Genomic DNA, 23,205 nt, shown 5'->3' with positions numbered 1-23,205 from the left:
GTACTGATATTACTTACGGTGGGCTGCATGCCTCTCAGTAATGAAGGACCCTAAATGTAACAGTTAAAAGTTAACTAATCAGTATTAGTTTACCACTGTGCTAGCTAGCACGTCTTCGCTTTTTTCTGGTGTTATACACCGCTGAAAATGTTATGCCGAGAAAAAGAGCTCTTCTAACTAAAAGAAAACGATTTCTGAAAACCCTCTTTTTAAACATTATGTAAGGTCTTAGATGGGAGACCTCGTATATTCTGTCCAAAGTCGCGCTCTCCCCTCTTCAAGATGTGTTGCACTCTCGCACGAAGTTCTATCCTACGGAATTTCAAAGCAAGTGTTCTCGTCATCGGGTTTCCCAAATTGTTGTGGCGTGCTGAAATTTGTATCAAGTTACTGGCTTTTAAATAAAGCAGTTGAGATGACGACGGGTTCTTAGAAAATATACAACATAAGTAATCCAAATTGCTGTTAACTTTGTTGATTACACGCTGAATGATATTTTGGAAGCGAGGTAAGCTTACCGTTGATAGGCACCTTTACGTTTGTATGATTAGAAGAGGCTACTATTCATTAAGTAGAAAGTCAGAGTATTAGTTAGCCTAGACACTTTCATACCTTTATATTTGTTACTCTACCTTTAGTCATGTATTACACCATGTACCGCTAAGCGCCCAGCATTCGCTCGAGCAAAAGTTTTGTGGTCCATGCTGCTTGCCGCAAATTCAACGCTCGCGGCTCTTTGCTCACTGCCGAAATGCGACACATCAAATTCTTTAAAGAACAGCAAATTCTTCATCATAAATCTTGCATATCTTGCATATTCCCCGGTGTTGCCAAGTAGGCTACATGGCTTGCTTCGTCTCCTATTTTATTCAGTGCAACAATTTGAAACAGGCGGAAAAAACGTACGTTGCACACACTCCAAAGAGTAGTAGGGTAATGTCAAAGTTTACAGTTACCTTACTTTTCTCTTATTATTTCCCTTCTGCGCCGCTTTGAAGGTGATCGCGTTCGTGTGAGAACCACTAAACTGACGTTAAATTCAAGCATGCTATGCTTCACTTTGGGAAGCTTATTAAGGCAAAAGCCTTTGTTTAATGCCTCATCACTGCCGATAAAAGGTTGTCAGAAGCAGGTTGTCAGCAGAGGTGTCAGGCTTCTTCTAGTCAGACCAGAAAAAAAAAAATTCTCTGCGCGATGGGATTCGAACCAGCATCCTCCCATTCCGCAGCCGAGCGTGCTAATGGCTACGCTACTTCCTGCCAACCGCTATGCAGTTCTCCTTGTCTAGGACGCTGGAGAGTGTTTGCAGAAAGGCGTCGAATCAGACGGATGCCTTCCAAACGCCATCCAGCATTTGAGATTCACAAGCAATTGTGCACTTAATTAACATCTCAACCACACATCAGTGACACAAGCAGCAACACCGCGCTTGAGGCCTTCGCCTCACCGCACTTTAGGTCAACAAAGTGCCCCCCTGAATTTTTAAAATATTATTTGTTTAATTTATTTTATTTATTTCAGTTCAGTGAGCTCAATTACAGAAAAATATAAATTTCGTGGCTAGTCTCAGTCTCAAGCTAACAGCTTTGACGCAGCCATGATGAATAATTATTCGATGCCTCCCTCTTTCTGCAGTACATTCGTCTGCGCTTCAGCGCCAACATTTCCTTGACAGCGTGCGTGATCTACGTCTTTCTCACGGTAAGCTCACAAAACACCACTGCACACTCGTGTATTCTATGCACTTTTTCAATGAGAACACGAATGTGACAAACTCCGCCTTTAACAAATAAATATATTTCTGTGTACTAACGCAACATGCACAGAATAAAAAGTCAGAGAAAATTTTAAGGTTTGAAACCGCAAACTTACACTTCAAGGGCAACTCCGGCGATTTTTCGATGTGCATCGATTGAAATGAAATTTTAAGTCTGTATTCTTTATGAAAGTCTGATGACTCATGTAAAATTTCGCACCTGAAACCGGCGTAGTTTTTCCGCAAGCGAATTTTGAAGAAAAGCGCTCCTCGACGCGAAATGACGCGAGCGGCACACAATGACCGAGCAACTTCTACAGGCCACCCTGTTCTGTAACGTCACTAGCGGGGCGGCGTGTCAAGCTGGTTGGGCGCGCGCTGGCGCTGGCAGTGCAGGGTAACACTGAAAATTGGTTTTGAGGAAAGTAAATGACGCAGTAATGGACACCCGAACCGCGACGTAAGGGAGGAGTGAAAGAAAAAAGGAAGAAAGAGGTCCGTAGTGGAGCTCTCCGGAATTATTTCGACCACCTGTGCAATTTCGCGCCATCTCAACGTGCCTGATGTGATGTGTACGCCAGAGTGATGGGTCACGGCAACCTCTGTTGTCCCGTGGGGTGCACAAATTCTTGATCTGTGACAACGGCCGTGATCTAGCGTAGGTTTCCTTGCGATAAGAACATTCGCGACAAGTTAGTGAGAGCTGTCCGCCGTGTAAACTGGTCTCCGAGGAAGCATTCCCGCTTGTGCTCGGAACATTTCGCGCCAGATTGCTATGAAGACAGCTTGTACTTCAAAGAGAGCTTTGTACTCGCTAAGGCTTCGTTCAACTGGCGCTTGAAGGCATATTCTGTGCCCACGTTATTCTAGTACAACCGTCTATCGCAGCGGCCAGCTGAACGAAGCGTGGCCATCCAAAGAAGCGGTATGTTGGATTGTAGAACTGTAGCTGGCGTGAAATCACTTCCAAAAGCTCGCCGTCGAGATAAAGCTTCGCAGAGAGGACTGTTGGCGATGCATGCCCCTGTAAGGACGTTGTGCACCGCGGCAATGTTCCGGCAGCAGACTGTTTCATCAGGCTGGGTCGGCCGGCACTGGCCACACGAACAGCTGTCGGCGGGAGCATCTATTTAACTTTAGTTCTGACGACTCTGTCACAAATGCATGCATGAGAAATGACTCAAGTAATCAATTCTCCGAGCTGAGACCGTCTCCGTGCTGCAGGTGACGCGGCCTGTAGTGTGACTCGGCTGGCTCGCGCGGCGGTGGATCATACCTGAAAGGCAACTCGTCCAGTCCAAAATCGTCGTATGAGTCGTCTTCTAAAGACTCGCTGGTCTCGGAAAAGCTGTCCTCCGCGCTTTCAGTCATGTCGACAGCGCGACTCAGGGTAGTTGCGATTTCTTCGGGGACCTCACAGCGCGGCGAACCCGCTCGTAACGTCACAGTCAATACCGCACGAAGGCACCTCCCCGGTTTCGGTTTTGCGGTTTCGGTTTCGAGTTTTGCGTTTTTTGCTGTTTAACCCCTTCACCGTTTTGTTGTGTCAACGAATTTCTTAACAAAACTGCTTATTTTTTTTATTCCTGATTTCGATTAATATTGCAATAAAAACCATGCATTCGATCTTTAAAAAAATATTTGAAGCAAACATGAAGTCAAATTAGCATATTGAAGTTTATTATTTCTCGCAATACAGAAAACCAACTTCCTGCAGGTAATAAGTGATAAATATATTCAAGTAAGTCATCAGGGGAGCTTATAGTGGTCTAACCGGGAGCTGCGAAAAAAGGAAACCGAGGGGGTCGCGTAGGGATGTTGCTGACGTCGATCTACATCCACTGACGTGCGCTCGCGATGTTGCATCAGAGCTGTCCTCTTCTTCATCGGAAGAGCTGATCAGCACAACGTCATCACTATCGTCCTCGCTCCCTGAAACAATGTACACTTCGGTGTCTGAATCACCATCGTTTGAAGAAGGTGACGAGGAAGAAAAGCGTCTTTTCCGAGAAGACGGCTCAACAAAACACGCATCGCCTCCGCCGGACGCCATTTTTAAAACCCAGGTTGCCATACGAAAAATACGTTTATGCGGTAGAAGAAAACGAAATTATCAGGTCAGTGCTGCCATCTGTCGAGCAAAATGCCATCTAAGCCACACACGAGCGCTGATCGTCCGAAACGCTGAAGGGAAGAACCTATTCAGCGAGGACGAGCTACAGTCGTCCAAAACGGTTTGGGGACAGCTTGGCAAGGACGACCGTAGCTCGTCCAAAACGGTTAAGGGGTTAAAAATCATTTTACGGTTGCTTTTGAAAACCTTGTATCGTACACATTACAGGAGGTTCTTAGGAACACAAAATAGCCATTAACTTAAAATGGCTGAAAAATCGCCGGAGTTGCCCTTTAAGGGTACTCAAGTAAAACTTTTTCCTGGGTGAGTTGGTGCATTGTTTCTGAAAAAGCGCAACACAAAAACAATCACGATAAAGAAAGACAGGACGACGGCCTAGCGCGTCGTCCTGTCTTTCTTCCTCGTGATTGTTTTTGTGTTGCGCTTTTTCAGAAACAATGCATTAAGGGACGGTATACCCTCAAGGCCCATGTGCATTAAAAATAGTAAGGGCAAGAGGGTAACAAAAATTAACCGTGCATCTCATAGCTAGTAAAGCGGCCGATTACACGCAGCTGCTCTGGACACAATATATTGAATGAAAACTCAGGTCCCACCAGGTGGTCAACCATCACCCTAGCCAAACAGGGACATGACACACAAATGACATGTGCATAGCCTAACGTGGAATGCTGTCGTGGACATGGATTATCGACCTCAACCTCGGCAATAGAATGCATCGTTCGTGTGTCATGTCCGTACTAATCAAGTAATGCCTGGCGTATCACCTCTGATGCTGGTCTTAAAAACGGCACAAATTTTCTTTTCACCTTGGATAACTGAATTTATTGCTAACATAAGTGCGGCTACTTTCATTTACAAGAAATTTATAAAAGCATGGTGATAATCTGCGCTGCCACAGGTGAGGCAGGCCAACTGAAACGTAAATTTCCTGATTCATTTTTCCTGATTAATTCCGCCGTCGTGGTGGCCAGTGGTTATGGTAGTCTGCTGTTGGCCCGAAAGACGCTGGTTTGATCCCCGCTGCGGTTGTCACATATCGGTGGAGGCGAAATGCTGGAGGTCCGTGTACTACCGCGCTCAATGTAACTTGCAGCGTGCGGCCGCAGCGTTTTCGGAAGCATGGTGGGGCCGACAAGCGGTGCGCCTTAAAGCTAAGTGGAAAGGATTCTGCTGTTCCAGCAACCAGGCGCATCCCCCGCGCCGTCTGTTCAATGAAATATGAGCTCGTTAATTCTCACAGGCGCGGCGCATTTGGCCTCAAATCGTCAAAACCACTCGAGTCACACTTTGATTGAAGCACGATTTGGGCCATAGTTTTATCGGGCATGACAGGTGAAAGCAAAAGGAATGAAACAAAACCAACTGTGGCATGCGCCTCGCATTCGTCACGATAGCGCCGGCGATGCGATAACGCCATGGTACTGCCAAGACCAGACGGCACAAGGGAGAAGACTGAGTGATGGAACAGCAACGTTCTTTCCCTTTCGTTTTCCAGCGTGTCGCTGGTCGGTTCCACCATGCTACCGGGGCGCACTCAAGCCACGCCGCTTGAGTTTGTAAGCCATATTGAGCGCGATAGTATAGTGCGATGTCAGTGCACGTTAAAGAACGCCAGGTGCTTGAAATTATCTATAGCCTTCCACTACGGCGTTCCTCAGCCTGAGTCGCTTTTGGACATTAAACCCTGTAAACCATAAAGCAAGCCAAACCAAAATAATTTTCGTTTTGTTGCATATCTTCAAATGGTTAATTATTGATCGAATCCCAGAGCTCACGACCGATAGCCGAGGTTTTTTAGTGCCTGGGGAAAAAAGGATTAATTTTGCGCCTCGTATTCAGGAGTCTGTATGCCAGTGGTCTCATCTCAACGCACCTTAGTGTATCCTGGAAGCATATAACCCGGTTAATAGATTCGAAGTCTGTCGTTGAGGGTACATTACGATTTAATTTCTCGACCATGCATTAGTCTTCGATCGTTATCGTCACCTTGATCACCGCTGGGAACCCTTGAAACGACTAACTGTGAAGTGCCGACGTCGCTTTGACAATGGCAGAATGACAACAGCGTTGCACTCGCCTGTAGTATCCCAATAATATCTCACAAACTGCAAACTTTTACGTAGAAAGCGCACACTACGCGTAGCACCAAACAACGACCAATGTACACTAGCAATACAAAGACGAGGCGAGAACACCACTAACGCATTAGGTGTGCATTGGGACTGGATCGCTCTGATGAGCACCTCGTCATCAAAATTCTCACCAACACTGTACTGTGCCGGTGGGGCTGAAGCATTTCGACACACCCTTTGATGGCGCGTGTCAGTTCGGTGGAGAGGTGGCTGACACCTTCCACATGGTTTGGGCGTGCCAATGAAACCTATCTATCCTCCAGAGATAACTGGGAGGCGGCCCTACTCGGCTGTCAAGACCTGAACAGACAACTACAAATGTTGCACTCGCAATACAAAGAGGAGGCGAGAACACCGCTAGCGCATTAGGTATGGTCTCCGTTTCGTCCGTGTGCTACGAGCGCTACAGTTGTCGTCATCCGCAACCAACAAGCCCAAATGGCTATCATTCTAGAGAAACTAAATCTTTGACTCAGTTCATCAGGGAGAAGCAACAAGAATCTCGTGCTCTAAATGCGTACCAGCATTTGCAACCTGCAAGACACTACGTAGAGTTTGGGGCGGAAAGTTCAAGTCGATTCCGAACGCTGGCTTGTGGCTACGATCTAAAACAAAGGTGAAGAACAAGTGCTAAAAGTGCAGCGCTCGTTGCATCAAAAGGTAATAAGTTAGTGCGGTATATACGGGCTTAAACACGTTCCTTTGATAACAATAGATTGTGCATTATTAGTATGCTCGCTCAGTACGAAAAAAAAAATACTACGTTCACATTTTTCGGTGCTTTAGTTATGCAGTGTGAAGAAAATGAGCTGAACTGTCGTGGAAAGGCCATGATGTTTAGTTCCACTACGTATGCGCGCCTTCGTGTTCTACCTTCAAACACACTTTCTGCCAAAGCAAGGCGTTCCTTTTCTGCCAGCTTTATATAGCACATATGTATTTACGTACGACTTTCGAAGCTCTGAAAGTGGCAGAGTTATTTGAAAGACAGAAAATTTTGATAACTAAAACGGCAAAAAGAAAAGTTAAACTACTGCAGCCGGTAGGGAATAAAAGAAACCTGGCATCGTTTTTCAGCAGTTACGACAAACGCTTCTTTTCACGGGACAGCTCACAAAGCATCAGTTTATGGGTCTTAGGCTAACTTTATGCGAAATAAAAAAGAATCACAATTTCTCCAGGCCCACTTTATAAGCATCCATCTGTGCGCACCGATCCGATGTAAGGCTGGAATCTCCGAGTTGTCTACCTGAATAACCCCGCGAATATTGAAGTGTATATGAAAGGTCTCAACATTAAGTGAATGCTATACCTATTGATGTTCAGTCAGATGAAGCCCTGATATTTATAAATAAATGTGGCTTACACCACTGCACTGATACTTAGGAAAATAAATGACCTATTCTTTTTGTGGTTCAGCCGCAATCAATCACTGAAAATCAGGTATGCCGTTTTAGTGCTTTAGTATCAACCCTCTTTTATCATTAACACCACTGAGGCCAGGTTCAAGTGATCGTGTGCTAAAATGACATGCATACACAGCTTGGGCTCTTGAAGTAGAGCAAAGAAAACTGATCGATGAAGGAAAACTCAGCACTTCCACTCATTTACTTTCTTCCTTTCCTTTTACAGCAGACTGTTGGAGCTGTCTCCATATTTGCTGCATCACTTACGTTGGTCACAGGTACGGTTAGTTTCACGCATTTTCATTTATCCCTCACGAGATGATCTCCCTTCACTGTCTACTTGTCGACCACACATGGCCGGCAACAATCGACAAAATTCCACGACCTCGCGTGGAATGCGCTAGAGTACTACATCACTAAAGTAATGTTGGTTGAGTAAAGAAAGTTTTTGTGGTATTTACCGTCATCAAACTGGAATTAGTTAGCTAGCGCAATGTTCCTGTTCTTCCTGAGAAATAAGAATTCTTTATAGATATATAGAAGTCGAGAGAAAACCCGTACAAGGGGTCTTCCGCTAAAAATACCCAGAAATGCACTCCACATGGGATACACCAGTGGTTGATATAAGTCGAGGAACATGTGTAGCTTATACGGACGCATCAGTCATAGAAAAAGGCGGAAGAATGGTGACTACTAGCCATACACATCCTGAGGTAATCGGACATCGGGAATACGTCTCCCATCATTCGGACCCGTTTGTACGTAGCGTTTATAAGAGAAGCCCATATTTGCACGGACTCCTTAGTGGCTATTAAACAACACAGAAGAGTACCGAAGACTCTAGGTAACACCCAGGAGATACATGCTCTCAATAGGAAATAATGAAATGCATCCAGATGCAATGGACGCGAAAAGATAGCCTGTTGACCTGTGGAAAGCAGACACCCTTATACACCAAATATCAAATACGAATGGCTCCCTTTTAATCGGCACTCCGCTTTCCCAATCTTGTCATCCATTACAAGGAGAAGTACACGTACCCTAATTCCCCCGTGACTTTACCCCTTCCCTCGTCACTTAACGGGATTGGAGGAGGTACACCTCAGAAGGACCAGAGCTGGGGCGGCCCCAACTCCTCCGATGAATTGCCGATGGGGCTCTGAGCAAGGTGCAGTGCACACCACATGTCTCAGGAACGCACGGTTTAAGAAGACGTTTACTGGAAGTCGCACTTACGGCTACCAAGTTGAAAAACTGGTTGTTTTGGGTAACAGAAAACACTAAACGCAGAGCACCGCTCACGTTTCTGGAAGAAGTGCCTCCAAGACGTGCTTAAGCTTATCAACAGCCTCTTCTATGCTTCATGGCAAGCCTTAGAATTAAAAAACGAATAGTTAGGGAGGAGGCACCGTAAACTGGCAGCGCAGAAGAAATAAATTCTGCAATCCTAGAAGTGCACTCCTTACTAGATGACTCTTATGACACAGTATGTCTATGTAGGTTTGGTTTGAGTTTATTGGGTTTAACGCCCCAAGGCGACTCAGGAGGCCGTTGCGGAGGGTTCCGGAAAATTTTGACCACCTGAGGTTTATTAACGTGCACTGACATCGCACAATACACGGGTCTTTAGCATTTCGCTTTGATTAAAATGCGACCGCCGAGGCCTGCATTGAACCCGCGTCTTTTCGAGTCCGCAGCCGACCCCCATAACCACTGAGCCGCCGCGCCGACTTGTACGTGTATGTAGGTCCCCCCACCCTGAGTAGAATAAAGGAAAACAAGCCAAGAGCTAGTTTTGCGTCAATTGAGTGTTTATCTTTGGTTAAAGTTCGCGCTTATTTCCTCTTAGCGCTCTAAACAAATGTTAAATTTAGGCGCAGTGATTTTAGGGGGTGCAGTTGGCGCCGAAAGCGGACATGGCAATAAACTGGAACACTTTTAGAGGCGGATCGTCTCGCGGGCGAATAAAAGTTATTCACCATCATTTCTTTGCGTAGCAAGGCGCCGGCAAAATGAGTATTCTTGTCGGACAACTACGCAAGTTAGGACTCACCATTTTTAATTAAATGAAAGTACGAACAAGTCTTTTCTTTCAGTACGGAAGTCTCTATGCTTAATGTTGATATATCTTACGGAATGCTTTTAACGCCATAAAAATCACTGGAGCAGTTTTTCCTCCTTCCATAGTATAGCTGTTCTCGAGTTGACTACGTGCAAATACTAAAGGCAAACTATAGTTCATCGTCCGTCGAAAAAAAATTCACGACAGAAGCGGGGTGTTCGTATGCGTTAAACGACTTCCTTATGCAGAAATCTCCTGGCCTTTCAGCTTTCAAAGCGCCGCTTCTCTGGTGCAACGTGTTCATCGGACTCTCGGGAACTCTCTATACAGCACTGGTGAGTGTTTTTCTAGACGCCGCATTCCTCTTGATAACTATGATGGGGAATGTTCTTGTAACGCATGTAGTTGTGCCGCTGTTTTAATACATGATTGAGCGGGACCGATTTGTGAGGACAAATTAATATTACATGAGCGTTGTTTTGTATGTCTGAATAGGCTCTTCTCATATCCAACCAGATACAGCCATGGGTGCAGCAAAGAATGCTTGTAGCTGAAAACTTTAGCTTAGCCTGAGAAAAACCTGCAACGACATGGCGGTGCACCGACGAAAGAGGTACCGAAAGCTTTATTGGCAATGTTCTTTCTTGCGGTTAAAATGAGTCTAACAAAATAGCCAATCTTGATTATTTAAATCAGCAAGCTAAAGCTTCAGCGAATTAGGCTCCTTACTGTTTACTGAGATTATTGAAGAGGCTTGTTTGGGAGAGTGTTATATTGTGTGATAAAGGGAACCTGACTTCTCCTCAGGGTCATTGCTGCCTCACGCGTAAGCGTAGCGGTGACACTCACACGACCTAAGGGTATTGACCTGTGGGGCATCCTTGTGGCGCAATATCTGGCTGTTAATAGTAGTACCAATATTAAGTCCCGTTGCAGAAATTTTGCCTCGAATCATTAATACGGTAATATTGTGCGGCAGGCGAGGCATTTTATAGATCAATTGCGAATGCATGCACATGTGTCTTCGGTTGTTAGACTAAAATGTGAGGAGCGTATGCGACATGCACGCACAGACTTATAATGCGTCTCATTAACGTTGTTTTTTACTTGCAGTATGTGAAGTGCCTCCTGAAGGTGGCTATTAGTTGGGAGATATGTCAAAGCGGAGCTTATCATCGCGAACCTGAAGCGGCGGGGCACCGTAAGCGTACTGGCCTGAGGAGCCACTACAAATGAAATTATTGAAAACACCTCCTACGTCCAGATCAGACGGTGCAACAGGATACACGACCACAGTGGCCCATTTATGACAGGACCCGTTATTTCAAAATGCAGCAGATGGTGCTTACGCAAAATTCTTACTTTGGCCTTGCAAACGACGCTAACTGGAGATCCCCCTTTCTCACACTGATAAGGAGAGTCAGGGGAGAACACAGAGGTGTTAACTGCAGAAGAGGACAGTCATCATGTCTGTACCAGTATTAATTTATTTCATTTGGGCGCTGCTCTCCGAATACATAATTTAAAAAATAGGCTGCAGTTAACCCTACTACGGCATTCATTACACCCGAACTTGTACCGTAGATGGTAGTACGATATCCTCATTTTGTTAGCTGTCTTAGTGATGGTAGTGCGGCGGGACGCCTATTAAATATCACTCTTGTGAACAATGTGCATATTTCAGCATTAATTGTTCATTTTTTTAAAGTTGGTTGTACGCTTGAAAAGCTTATTTTACTCTGCCTTTTATTTGGGTTGAAGTCGCTGCCTAAGCAGGATTAAAGCTGTCAAACTTGCGATCTTGAATACGTTGTCAAAACGGCTGCTCGTTTCTAATTATTCCACGAAGCGCATCTTGCACTTCTTTCAATCAGTGCTCTTCATAATCAACCGATAGCGACTGGTTTTGTCGCTCCAGTCCAGGATTCTTGGGCATCCCTTTAAATTGTGAGTCAAAGGTGGAGTTTTTTAAGATATGGTTAGCAGCATATTGGTGATAATGTTCTCACCTTCCGATCTCTAGAAAAATCTTTCTTTCAAAACCTGTCATGCCAGAAAAGTGTACCAGAGAAACATCGGAGGGGAGGGGGGGGGGGGGGGGGGGGAGGTAAGATGCATGCAGATGTAAGTAAGATACAGTTATAATTATAAAGATTGAAATGTTCTACTCCACTGATCCATAGCAAAATATTGTTTTTAAAGAGTGTCCTGCGGTTATGCCGCATATCTAAGACTTAAAAAAAACAACTCGGGTGTGTTTTCGAAAATTATTATTGAAAAGCTGTGTGCAAGGGTCTGCGTATATAGTCATTTCTGCGGTGCAACGTTACGAAGTGCGAAATCTATGCGTTGACAAACAAATTCCCTTTGAGACCATTGCTCTTTTCAAAAATTTCTGGTTTTCTGCTTCGTACAGGTGGATGATCAGTAAATGCCCCCAAGGCACCAGACCGGACTAGTTGGGGTAGTTTATGTTGACTTCGATAGGAGTGTAACCGTGCATTTTTTTCCTTGTCGCACGTTTGAGGTAGTCATGATCAGCTATATACTCTGTGTCGACGTAACATTAGTGAGCTTCTTCAAGAATGAGCTCACTGGCACGCGACTAATTCTGCGATTTTCATGAGTGTTGGAAAAGGTGGCGTGGATTTTTCAGAAAATTCTCTGCCAGGTTCAAGCAGAGCGCGGCTAGCAGCAGTGGGCGTCCTCAATTTATTTGCTGAGAAGAGCCCATGGCACTATTGTTGCTGCTGTGCTCGTTTTTAGTAGAGTACAAGTTAACATACAAAATTATCAGGTGGGGTAAATCACACCGTAGACGCTAGACGAACACACTTGAAAGAAACTCTTTAGCTGGCTGATTTACACCCCCAAAAAGATTTAACTAGACAGCGGTGGCTATAGCAGCAAGCGCGCTATTCGCTTGTCGAAGAGCATAAATGCCATCGCTCTCGCCGAGCGAATTAACAACCCGACGAAGAACTTCTGAGATAAAGCGTGGAAGCCACCTTCTATATTCTCGAATATCATTTAAGCCGTTGCGCACGGCTGCAATCCTTTCTTATGAGTTTGGTTGTACTCGCGTCGCAAAGTCATAAAGCCGCGCGTCAGGAGCTTTGAGCTTCAACAGGCTATATAAAGCTTCGCACGAATATGCTCTTCCAGCGAGCCTGCATGTGCATTTTAGCAGAAAGCTTGTTCTACGATCGCTTCAATACCATACTAAATCAAAACATCATGAGCGTAATGGGCATTAATAGGTCAGTTGAAACACTGTAATACAAAAATAAAGAGGATTCAGTGGACATTTAAACAACAAAAAACAACCCATATACAAGAAAAATATTATCTAAAGCACAGTACACCAGGTCGACGAATGCACTGTTTCCAGAGCTGCTTGAAATAAAGTAAAGACTGGTTGCTGATGCAACAGTCAAACCTATAGATGCACACGTTTTTTGCGCTTCTTGAACCTATACCTTTCCACTCTTGTGTTTTTTTTTGCTTTTGCGTGCTTTTAATGTTTTGTATCCCGTCCCTCTATTTTGTGACATATTGTTTACTTTTAACAAGCATCAAGAGAATAATGTTGTTGCTACCAGCACAAAGAGAAATCTGGTTAAGACGCTTGACACGGCAGGAAAAGATAGATATATGACGAATGCTGCCCGTCAAGCACTAAATAGTGCAGTCCGTAATCTAACTGTGAATGGGACATGCGCGCACCATTCGGTAAAAATTTCGATATGAAAAATTTGTTATGACTGCAAAAAGAGTAACAGCTAGGTATTTTGAGAGAAGTGAACGGCACTATCGACAGTAAGCAAGCATGAGTCAAGAAACGAGTGGAAGAATATATTAGGCCACAACAAACAACCTAGCATAACTATAGAACAACAACAGATTGGGCTAGTTGGTGTAGATTCATAATGATGGTTCAGCAGCGCCAACACACACAGACCAAAGAAGAGACAAGACACAACCAGCGCTTTGTCATGTCTTTTCCTTGGTCTGTGTGTGTTTGCGATGTTGAACCAGCATTATGAATGTAGCATAACTAAGCGCCCTTATATCGGTGCATTTATTGGAATAGTTCTATAAACGGCAGGCTTATATTGTCAGGGTTCTTTCCCCTGACTGTCTTTTGTGCCTCTCGTCATCTGACATCGATGCCACACTAATCAAATTACATTACTGAGCTCATCGTACTGAATGTGATAACGCATGCCAGAGATCCTAAACATCTTCGTGGGTATCTTTCCTTCATCGCAGGGGGGTCTGCGGGGTGTGGTGTGGACGGACTGCATGCAGCTCTTCTTCATTCTCTTTGCACCAATCACCCTAGTCTCAAAGATCATGAATGATTCTCTGTCGGCGAACTCAACAGTGCCTCCCCTGACGACTTCTGACTTCAAAAAGTATATAGGAAAGTAAGTTTTCCTCTTAGTGCATTTTTGGAAGACCTGCTATCTGTGAAAGCCACTGGCAGTTAACAGTAGTTGATACCACTATTAGAGTAAAACGAAAAACAAAGCATGATGCTTAGCCGCAGCACGATTGGCAAAATATGACACCGGTCACTCTTTGATCGGATGGGAAAATATATTCTTTGATAAAAAGTACTTGTAATTGTTCTTTAAACACTACCCAATATATGTATTTATTTTCTGAAGGCAACCAAGAAAACAATTGGTGTTAATTTATAATCTATTTACATATACAGCGCCTTAAAAATAAGGTTTGTTATGCATGCTTGCGGGCAATAAAGCTCCTAAAGAATTGTTTTTAGGCAGAAATCAACAACATGATTTATTTAAATAAAGATAACAGTACCACGTAAACGTTTATTTGTGAAAAAATGCAAGATGTGTGCTTTAGCACCTTTGCACGTGCTCCAACCAGTGAGTACTCCAACCTGTTCACTACGGGAAGTCAATGTAACACAAAGTAGGAAACGCGGCTTTTGTTATTGCAAAGTAGAAGCTCGATGTGTTCGTAACTTTCGAGCTTTCATGAACAGCTACAGCTTCGACCTAACCAGTGACGAGACCATTTGGGCCTGCTTCTTCGGCTCATTTGCTTTGGCAACTTATCGGATCTGCTTGGACCAAGTCGTCGCCCAAAGGCTGCTTGCCTGTCGGACATTGGAACAAGCTCAAAGGTATGAGCTGAGCCTCAATTGTTCCCTTTTGTACAGCGAAAATCAGCCAACCTTTGGCATCACTTTTCTTAGCTGCGTCATTAGTTACGGCAATACTGCTATGAAAACAACTATGCTAGTCAGTGCTTTTCGTTTAAATAGGCCTCGGACATCAAAACATTTCTTACACTTAGGTAAAATTAGTGCGTGCACTTAATACTTTCCTCAATTTCAGGGACGAGCGTATTGTCACTGCGCAAACGCGAAGCAGCTGCTTTCAGTTTTTTTATTCGCCCTTCCCCCGCGGTGAATATTGTTACAGTTGGCCTTATCCCGCTGTACTTTCTTGTTTCTGACCCAAGCAGCGATAAATAACCACTCGGCACACTAATTTTCCGATAGCGTCGGACGCTCATCCGGACGCATCACGTCAAAGCTGGCTCACAATCGCATTAACTTGCTATGCTAGCGGCACGGTGCGAGAAAGAAGGACGATAGGCTAGTCTGGCCGCCTTATAGACAGCTGAAGGAACTAAACGAATTCCGCGCAAATTGCACTTTTAACAGTGATAGCTGTTTTGGACGTTGCCCTAGGACAAACTGCGTCACTTTTAGTGTGCATCTCACAATCGAGGTCAGTCTATTTCACCGGCCTGCCATCACGAATGCTACCAAGGTGGCTATTGAATTAATTAGTGTGTATAATGCTGCTTGTTAGAGTATGCAGTCCCTATAAAACTCACTTCGATAGACCTTTAGTGCCGGCCGCTAGCAATTGTGCTGTCCTACTGGTATCACATTGAAATTTTTTACAAAGACCAATTTGACACGGACGGTGTGATGGTACCGTGTTGTAATGATTTTGGTCCCTGAATATATTGGAAACAAGATGATGAATCGAAGTGCTTGTGGTAAGGATGCGGTAAGTGTGAAGATGCTAAAGGTTTGGTTATGATGTTTAACGTCGCAAAAAAAAACTCAGGCTATGAGGTACAGCGGAGTCGAGAGCTCCACATAATTTGCACCACCTGGGGTTCTTTAACGTGCACTGAATTTGTACACTAGAACACGTCCCTCCACCATTTCGCCTCCATGGAACTGCGACCGCTGAGGCCGGGGTCGAACCCACCTCTTTCGGGTCAGCAGCCGAGACCCATAAACACTGAGCCACCGCGGCGGCCAAAATGCTAAAGTGGAAATGGGTTAGTGAGAGGGTGAAGTGCACAGGGCTCTCTAAAAGCATGAACCCCATATAAAAATGAAACAAAATTGTACACTGTAAGCTTCTTAAAACATCTGAGAATGTTCTTTCTTCACGCCTGACTATAACTTGAGTTTAGAGGCCGCAAAGCACTATTCTTAAACACTAGAGCACTCACGTTTGTGAACTGGCGGTTGGGAGTGTTAAGGTCAGTATAGATGAGGAACCAGGCATCTGTGGGCATCGGGGGCGATCTCATGAGGCCACCTAGGAGCAGTGACAGCTGCGTCCAACAGCAGAGGCTTTTCCAGAGCAACGTTAACGCGCTTAAAACTATAACGTTACCGACTTAAATTAATTTAATCAGCAGGAACGAACTGGAAGGAATCTTGGGTTCAACTATTTTTTAACGCAGTTCTAGCACTTCTCACAACTTCAGGTTTCAGCACACGTGCCTCAGCCCACCCGCTCGTAAGTTGTAAGCAGTTATCTGCCACTGGTCGTGTGGTCAATGGCTCTTGTTCCTGTCGCCCTCAGCCCCTTCTTGTGCAACTCAACCAAGGATGCATAATTTTCTAGGGCTTTTTCATGACTGCAAAGGATAACAGCTCTAGTAATTTGGCACTTCCCTTTGTTGGTCTTTGGCGATAGTATCTTGTATGGAAATCGGCATTCACAAGTGTAAAATTGAAAATTTAGTTCAAGAAAAACCTTATCACGACCTGTTGGTTGAAACCTGTCTTGTGCAAAATTAATGTTTAGGCAATTTATTTTTTTCAAGGCTTTTAACCTTCCTCTAAGCGGATCTGGCAGTCATGACCGCGTTTTTTTGCAGAGCGGCTGTACCTGGGAGAAGGCAGTGCCTTGTTCGGGTTCCGGAGATGGATGAACGTTTCTTGAATTATAAATATTTCTTAAACCATGCAAACAATTTCATTTATTGCACAGTCAACCAAATGATCAGGCAGGCTTTCGTAAATGATACTCACAACAGACCATATTCACGCTATCAATCAGGTAATAGAGCAATGCGCAGAATATAACACACCCCTATATATAGCGTTCATTGATTACGAGAAAGCATTCGACTCAGCAGAAACCTCAGCAGTGATGTAGGCATTGCGGAATCAAGGTGTAGAAGAGCGTTATGTGAAAATATCGGAAGATATTTACAACGATTGCACAGCTACCATATTTCTCCATAAAGCCAGCAATAAAATTCCAATAAGAAAGGTGTCAGGCACGAAAACACGATTTCCCCTATGCTATTCACTGCCTGTTTACAGGACGCATTCCGGGGCCTGAAATGGGAACAGTTAGGAATACGAGTTAATAAAGAATGCATAAGTAGTCTGCGATTTGCTGATGATATTGCCTTCCTAAGTCACAGAGGACATTAACTGCAAAGCATGATCAATGAGTTAGACAAGCAGAGCAGAACGGTGGGGATAAAAATTAACATGCAAAAAACCAAAGTAATATTCAACAGTCTAGCAAGAGAACAGCAGTTCGCAATTGATGGTAGGTGCTGGAAGTAGTAAGAGAATATGTCAATTTAGGGCAGGTCCGGATAATGATCCGGATAATGAGAGGGAAATAACTACAAGAATCAGAATGGGGTGGAGCGCATATGGCAGGTTCTCTGAGATCATGAATAGCAGTTTACCAATATCCCTCAGGAGAAAAGCATACAACCGCTGTATGCTACCGATACTCATCTATGGGGCAGAAACGCGGAGGTTAACAAAGAGGATTCAGCATAAGTTAAGGACAACGCAGCGAGCTATGGCAAGAAAAATGTTAGGTGCAACGTTAAGATCGGAAGCGGGCGGAGTGGGCGAAAGAACAAACGCGGGTTAAGGACATCCTAGTCGAAATCAAGAGGAAATAATGGGCTTGGGCAGGGCATGCAATGCGAAGGCAAGGTAACCGCTGGTCCTTAAGGGTAACGGAGCGGATTCCAAGAGAAAGCAAACGTAGAAGGGGGCGGCATGAAGTTAGTTGGGCGGATGAGGTTAAGAAATTTGCGGGAATACGGTGGCCACAACTGGCAAAGGACAGGGTTAATTGGAGAGTCGTGGGAGAGGCCTTCGCCCTGCAGTAGGCGTAGTTAGGCTTATGATGATTATGATGATGATTTAAGGGCTACACTTCACCCTTTTCTGTCAGCAGCATTTTTTTGTCCGCCTTCCTTCCGTCCACGACAAAACTGAAGAAAAAATTTCTGCTCTAATATGTGCTACATCCACTCTGCGGTGGGGTAGTCGAGGCAGAGCAAGAACTATGCCGCAAATGTTTTTGGCCCTATGGCTGTGCTCATACTATCATTCATCGTATACCGCTCGTATTCAACAAAAGACGGCCTTCATTTTTCGCGTTTTAACGCTCTTTCAAAAGTAGTCAAAAGAAGCAGAGACCAGTACACCAGAGCTTTTCGCTTACTTACTATGTGTCGTTCATTTGTTGGCTGTATTTTCCCTGCATCCTGAATGACCCTCTAGATTAGAAAGAAATCCTTTTTTTGCCAAAGGCCTGGCCTGGCTGCATTTCTCTTCTTGTTCACAACATCCGCGTCTCTTATACCTTGTTGTTTTGAATCGAACGAAGTAAATCACTTTAAACTTAGCGGGCCGGCCAAGCAGTTCCTCTGCGGGCAGGTGTGCTTGGTGGAGAGATTGTCCGCGTGTGATAGCTTTGTACAACCCAACTGTTTACAGAAGCGATCGACTTATATTTTGTCTTCTTTTGTGCGTCTACAGTATGTCTGCACTTCTGTGTGCTCTCAGCGTCATACACTGATTGCTAAATTCCAGACTGTTGACGCAGGCGAAAAAGTCACTGGAGTTGGTTTGGATTCTGCGCCATTGCAAGTGGCAGATTGTTTGTAACAACCCTAATAAGTGACTAGAGTGGAATGTCATCGGAGCAAAATACTGCACTTTGGAATGAAGCATCAAAGGCCTCCGCTCTATTTCGAATTTGGGATCACTCTGCAGCTATACTGAAAACCAGCCGTTTCGCAGCAACAGAGCGGTATTGAGCAAACAATATGTATTACTTCCTTTCATAGAGCAAGCATGAAATTCCAGCATATGCACCTGCATTCGAATTGGGAACAATATTTTTCTTGGTTAAAATCTTATCCAGCCGCGACACGTGCCTTTTCAGCCGGGAGTGTTTCATGCAACTTTCAAGGAAAATTTAGCGCAGTGTTGACAAATTTTTGCGATAGGCCCACGGAAAAAGCGCTGAACGTTTGCCTGTGTCGCTCTAACTTCTTTCATACGAGAAGGCTTCACCTACTAGCACAGCAACAACTTTTACATTTCCAATGCTTGAGAATTATTCCTTAGTTAGCCAAGCTAGCCCTAATCTTATTTTTTACGATTCCATCTTGGAAAAGTTTGAAAGGGTCTTGGTAAAAAAAAAAAAGACCACAACAGCGCCAATCAGTGCATGAAGAAATATGCTTTGGTGCTCAGAAAAAATGGCATTGAAAAGTAGATTTTCATGATTACCTCCAAGTGGATTCATTTGAAGAGACTGTAAATTTATATTGGAAAAACTGTTTTTGGTAGCTCGAGACCAACCCTTGCTCCAGTTGGAGGACTCGCACCGTACACTCATGTTACCGCAGCTGGCTGCTCGGAAAGGCAATTCTGGTCATTCACATGTCGCAGCAGGAGGTCACTTCTTTGCTACTTCTTTCATTTTTTTTCGCCCGGTTTTTACAGAAGTTCTCGCAAAACTCGTTAGGCCTGTCACACAATTTTTTGTGCATTTAAGCCATTTATAGCGAACCTGGTAGTGGCAAGGATTGCGTTAACTGTGTAGGAAGTTCGTAGTAATTGGGCTTGCGCTATTGGACCAGAAAATACAGTGAGACAAAAGTGTCAATCATTTCTTTAAAAAAAATATTGTGGACGTGTTTCTTCAACCAGGTATTATGAAGCCGCTCTCTAAACTCTGTATTGCAGTAACGCACTCCTGGCTTATTCAGTTTCAGTTTCTGCGGTCAAGCTTCTTTAGAGACCCTAGAACACCAATAGCGATTGAGACGTTCACAACCGCTGGCGGTAGATCAGCATCCTCGTCCTCAATCCTCTGCCAATTTGTAAATCTGCAGAGGCGAAGCTACAGCAGCGCACATGCGCTGCTGTACTACATAAACTACAGTATGCATAGAGCCCTTCGTTTTCAGCTTCTTTTTTCTAGAATTTGGGAGGTAAAAATCGGGTGAGGTTTTTAAACTCAAATATCGGTACCCATCTGGAAATTCAGCAAAAATTTCCAAAATGCGGTTTTTTCCGGGTGTTTTTTTTTCCACCAAAAAACAACTACCACAAGCGCTAGTTTTTGCGCAAGATACAGAACGCCCTATTTTTTGCTCAATATTTCACAAACAACATAAAAAAGAAGATAATGATTAAATTATTGTGCCACGTAAGCTGTCAATCTCCCATGCAGCACACCGCGTGCATGTAACACCTGCCTGTTTTGTACACTGCGATAACACCAGTGTGCTATACAATATCAGCGCATGTTAAAGTATCCGACATTATTTAAATCAATCCGAAGCCACCCACTACGGCGCCTGCCATAACCTATGTGTAGTTTCGGCACCTGAACACCTAAGTTACACAATTTCTTTTTCGAAAATAACGCCCAAAGGATAACTGCGTACCTCTGCTGCTTTCTGTAGTGTTTAAAAAAAACATCTGTTTTAAAAAACGAAAAAAAAAACTCTCTGTGTCGATGGAATTGTATAACCACGCCTGAGGCGCGGCCTGATCTCGGTGACCACCACCGACAACGCACTCGCTCACCAGGGCAGGATTTTGCCATCCTGGCGTAGTACTTGGCCTCAACCTTCTATGAACAACCAAACCAAATCTGTAGGCACAATAAAAAATGCTTTGTAAGTGTCCTACTCTTTTTAATACAGAGTTCCGGAAAGCACACGATTAGATGGACCGGTTATCAGCTAGAAAGAACTGTTCGATTATGACGAGCCCGGCTCGTCCATGCCTGCTAACAGAAGAACACCACAGTTTATTATTTTAGTGTCAAAGCGCTACTCCAGACGTGCCATCACCAAGCAAGAATTTTGTTTTGTCTTGCCTTGTGCTCTCGGAGTAACTCGGGTGAGCTCGAGTGAGTTCGGAGGAGCGTCGCGTCAGCTGTAGCCAATGGGAGAAGGGCGTCGCGCCACCTAGGTCACGTTACCTTGTGGCGTCATCACAACGTGTCTATTAAATTGCGAGTAAACTGACCACCGTGGGAGGTGGCAGTTAAATTAATTATTGGTCGCGACAGGTTGCTAGAGAAGAGCAACATGGGTCGCACAATCCCTACCGGTGGATGTGATAGAGACAGCCACCTGCCAGTGCAATCTGGCTTCGCTTAAAGAGGCTGCCAAACACTGCTTGAAGGGATGCCTGCTACGCTTCAGGTGAATTCCTTATGTCACGCAGATGATGACTCAAAAAGAATTACAGGAATCGGTGCGTGGGAAAGGGAGTTATTCAGTGAACAATGAACAAGCAAACAAAATGTTGCCCTTGCCTCGATTCTCGCAATGCTTCCCATTCCCATTTAACTTTCCCAATGACGCCACTGGGTGGGGCCATTCAAAACAGCCTATCTAAGCACGTAGCGGAAGTTTGTACACCGTGGTTGCTTGCTCACTGCAACTGGTTTTTGCCTAGGCTAGCTGCGTCGTCACTATGGTTACAACAACGACGCGGACACCCAGCTGGCCCGGCGATGCTTCATCGTCACATCGACGGCGCAGAAGGGGCATTTATCGATGGCCTTCCCTGACTTTTATTAACTCGAGCGCGAGGTATTGTTTCAAAGTGACGAACTGCGCGAGGTACTAGCGACTTTTAGCACAGCGCCGCGCTGAATGGTCACGGCGAGCAATGCGCACGCGCTGTTGACTACTGTTGACGGGAACGTGGCGCCACCTCGCCCCGCCACTCGGTGATCATTCACAAGTTGACTATGCGCCCTGGTAAATGTGAGACGAGTGGCTTTTTTCTTTGTCTCCTTCCTTGGGACCGAAACGAATGCTTGTAGACGGCAATGGCTCGATAACATCGATTCCGCCAAGCCATTCTCAGATGCATAGAGAATAGCCTTTAGTGCTGTGTGCTAGGTCATATATGCATGTGTACAGAGAGAAAGTTCTTCAATACAAACAAATAGCCACAGACCTATATTCATTTATGGACACAATTTTCAGTATATTTACTGTTTGTCAAATCGCCAAGCTCCCACCCATTTATGTGAAATTCACTGGTGGTGGTGGTGGTGGAAAACATTTATGTACAGATACACTTCAGGAGGTTAGGTATGAGCTGACCCGGAGTAGGCCAGCCCTCACAAGTACTAGGTGGAGGTCCCTAATTCGGGACCCCAGTGGCGTCGGCCGCCGCCCGGGCTCGCGCGACCAGGGCCCGTTGGGCCTGCAGGTCGAGCAACCGAGCAGGGTCGCCTCCCAGTCCTCCCGGGTTGGGGTTAGGGTGAGGAGGGATAGCAGGGATGGAGGGGCAGGCCCACAGCATATGGTAGATGTTCGAAGACTTCTCCGCACAGTACGGCCAGTTGCCCAAGAAAAAAGGGTCAAAGTATTTGAGAGCTGCCGGGCACAGCAAAGTATTTGTATACAGGTGAAGCAGAAGCCGCTCCTCCGCCTTTGAGAACCCGCATCTGTGTCATGACACCATCAGCGCCATGAATTTGTTTTTGCTATCCAATTATAGCAATAAAACCGGAATATATGCGGTGCTACCATCAGTGCTAATGGCATCAATGTAAATCGCTCTACGCAACCAACAGACAAAACGATGTACGGAAATTTCATTTCATGGCCTCTTTAACACTGCGCCACTACGCTGGTAGTGGTACGAGGGCTAGCCGCGATCTATGAATGTTATGCAGAGAGTGACCAATTCTCCATATATAGGCATTGACGAAATCTTAAAGTGAAAATAACTTTTTAGGTGACGTATCTTCAAATAAAAGTACGGCTTAATTTGTACCCTATAATCTACTAAAGTTGTTTCTGAGGGGCGACAGCTTGTCCGCAGTGCTCAGCTCTTAATATGTTGCTACTGGCAATTTATTTCGAGCAGCATATTGTCAGCACAATAGCTTCGCATGCTTCATTTTTTCCTGCGGTGCAACACTGCAGGCTGCTTTCTTTAAGTAAGACAAGAAGCCATTTTAACATTCAATAAAAAAGAAGGTTAAAAGTCTCCAGCGGTAATACCAGAAGTTCCACGAAACTTCTCCCGACGAATTCTTTTGGTGTGACATAACCAGCTTCAGATTATGAAATGTTTTCACGAGTCTAATTGTTCTTTC

General features: G+C 44.7%; 1 protein-coding gene across 1 annotated transcript in view; it reads left to right on the top strand.

The window, feature by feature from the left end:
* LOC149325406 (sodium-coupled monocarboxylate transporter 2-like) overlaps nucleotides 1-23,205 on the top strand; it is a 61,728-nt gene that overhangs the window by 6,666 nt on the left and 31,857 nt on the right. Inside the window, exons 2-6 of the mRNA XM_089564266.1 lie at nucleotides 1,636-1,701; nucleotides 7,658-7,709; nucleotides 9,761-9,828; nucleotides 13,766-13,923; nucleotides 14,514-14,654. Coding sequence (XP_089420392.1) covers nucleotides 1,636-1,701; nucleotides 7,658-7,709; nucleotides 9,761-9,828; nucleotides 13,766-13,923; nucleotides 14,514-14,654 — 485 coding nt within the window. The remainder of the gene's footprint in view (nucleotides 1-1,635; nucleotides 1,702-7,657; nucleotides 7,710-9,760; nucleotides 9,829-13,765; nucleotides 13,924-14,513; nucleotides 14,655-23,205) is intronic.

The sequence above is a fragment of the Amblyomma mixtum genome, chromosome 10 (genome assembly GCF_055824585.1).
Source record: "Amblyomma mixtum isolate Tamu chromosome 10, ASM5582458v1, whole genome shotgun sequence".
NCBI lineage: Eukaryota > Metazoa > Arthropoda > Arachnida > Ixodida > Ixodidae > Amblyomma > Amblyomma mixtum.
Note: the sequence above shows the minus strand (reverse complement) of the source record. Positions and strands in the feature narration are given on the sequence as shown.